This window comes from Teleopsis dalmanni, chromosome X, assembly GCF_002237135.1.
Source record: "Teleopsis dalmanni isolate 2A chromosome X, ASM223713v2, whole genome shotgun sequence".
NCBI classification, from domain to species: domain Eukaryota; kingdom Metazoa; phylum Arthropoda; class Insecta; order Diptera; family Diopsidae; genus Teleopsis; species Teleopsis dalmanni.
The window spans coordinates 78,950,614-78,952,368 of NC_051848.1; the positions used below are offsets into that span (position 1 = coordinate 78,950,614).

Sequence of the window (1,755 nt, forward strand, 5' to 3'; positions counted from 1 at the left end):
GGATTAAGTCCACATCCTTGATGACATGGTGCATTGTCATGTTGTAGAACCCAGTTATTGATTGGAAAAGGTCTATTTTCTGACGTTCAGACATGGTTATTTAAAATACCAATATAACCCGACTGATTTAAGGTTCCATTTTTCGGTACCAAATCCCCAAATGCATTGTATTGTTACGTAATCGCCTGCGTGATTGTTCGTATCTCAGGATTTTGTAAAAAAAAATGAAACGAATTATTAGGATTGGAGAAACTTACTTATATATTTTGTGTAATACAAAGAACTAGTATTTATTAGGAGTCAATTTAATAAAAATACAGCTTCACACCAAACAAATTTCCAAACTAAACTTTTTGTCAAAATATCAATTGACGTAATGTTTAAATATTTAATAATATTTAAACATTTCATTGCTACTCTGATGAAATTCGTAACATTGCCCTCCTCTTAAATCTGTTCGTCCCGAACAGGAACTACCACATCGTTGCAGTAAGGTGCCAGCCGTTCCAGATGCACCACTTTCATTCGAGCTCTAGGATGCCCCGACTCTTGAATTCGATAAACCACATCATTGATCTTCGTTATTACCCTATATGGTCCTTGCCAATAGGTCTGTAATTTTGGAGACAAACCTTTCTTCCGTTGTGGATTATGGAACCACACTAGGTCACCTTCCTGGAAACCTTCAGAGTTCATTCTCAAATCATACCTGGCTTTCATTTTGTCACTGGTCAGTAAGAGCCGCCTTCTGATGAATCGATGAATTTCATCTAATTGGTCCCGCTTACTTCCAGTGTAGTCACATGTCATCTTGCCGCAAAGTGGCGTTATTCCAAATTTTAAGTCCGGGGGTAATCTGATGTCGGCGCCAAAAACTGCTCTTGCTGGTGTAGTTGATGTAGAATTATGTCGTGCAGACCGATAGGCGAGTAGGAACATTGGAATATGAACGTCCCAGTCTTTCTGATTTTTATCAACCACTTTCCTGAGGTACTCGTTTAATGTACGATTAAATCGTTAAACCATTCCATCCGACTGCGGATGTAAAGGCGTTGTACGAGTTTTATTTATTCCCAGTAATGTGCAAATTTCTCTAAAGATTGTTGACTCGAAATTTCGCCCCTGATCTGAATGCAGTTCCATTGGAACACCGAATCGCGTAACCCAATTGTTTAAGAAAACTTCTGCTATCGTGCTGGCTTCTTGATTTGGAATTGGATACACTTCGGGCCACTTACTGAAGTAATCCATTACTACCAGCACGTATTTGTTCTGTGCGTTACTAGTAGGGAAAGGTCCAGCGATATCCATTGCAATTCTCTATATTATATTGTTGTTATATTGTTGCATTTTTCCACGGCTTCTAGTATTCGGACCTTTTGATGTAGTGCATGGAACGCATTTCCGTATAACGTCCGCAACCGCATCTTGGCACCCGACCCAATAAAAACGTCTCTTGATCTTTTCCACAGTTTTAGTGACGCCCAAATGACCTCCACTAGATGCATTATGGTATTCTGAGACAACTTCGTCAATGCGGGACTTCGGTATTACCAGGAGGTTATTAATGGTTTTACCATTCTCACTTTCCCATACCCGATATAAACAACCATCCTTCAGATGCAGGCTCTGCCATTGCGCCCAGTATGCCTTAGCTATCGGACTTTCATCTGCCATTTCCTGCCATTCCGGCCGAATGCCTCGCTCTTTACTTTCCATTATTTTGGAGAGGTCTGCATCATTCTGTTGTTCTTT

General features: G+C 40.2%; 1 protein-coding gene across 1 annotated transcript; it reads right to left on the reverse strand.

The window, feature by feature from the left end:
* Positions 1 to 447: 447 nt before the first annotated feature.
* LOC119688593 lies at positions 448 to 939 on the reverse strand. The gene has a single exon (XM_038103265.1). It carries the CDS (start codon positions 937 to 939, stop codon positions 448 to 450), a length of 492 nt encoding a protein of 163 aa, XP_037959193.1.
* Between the last annotated feature and the right edge of the window lie 816 nt (positions 940 to 1,755).

Excerpts from the sequence above, each read along its gene's own strand:
- LOC119688593 (XM_038103265.1), bottom strand. The coding sequence starts at position 939 with ATGTTCCTACTCGCCTATCGGTCTGCACGACATAATTCTACATCAACT.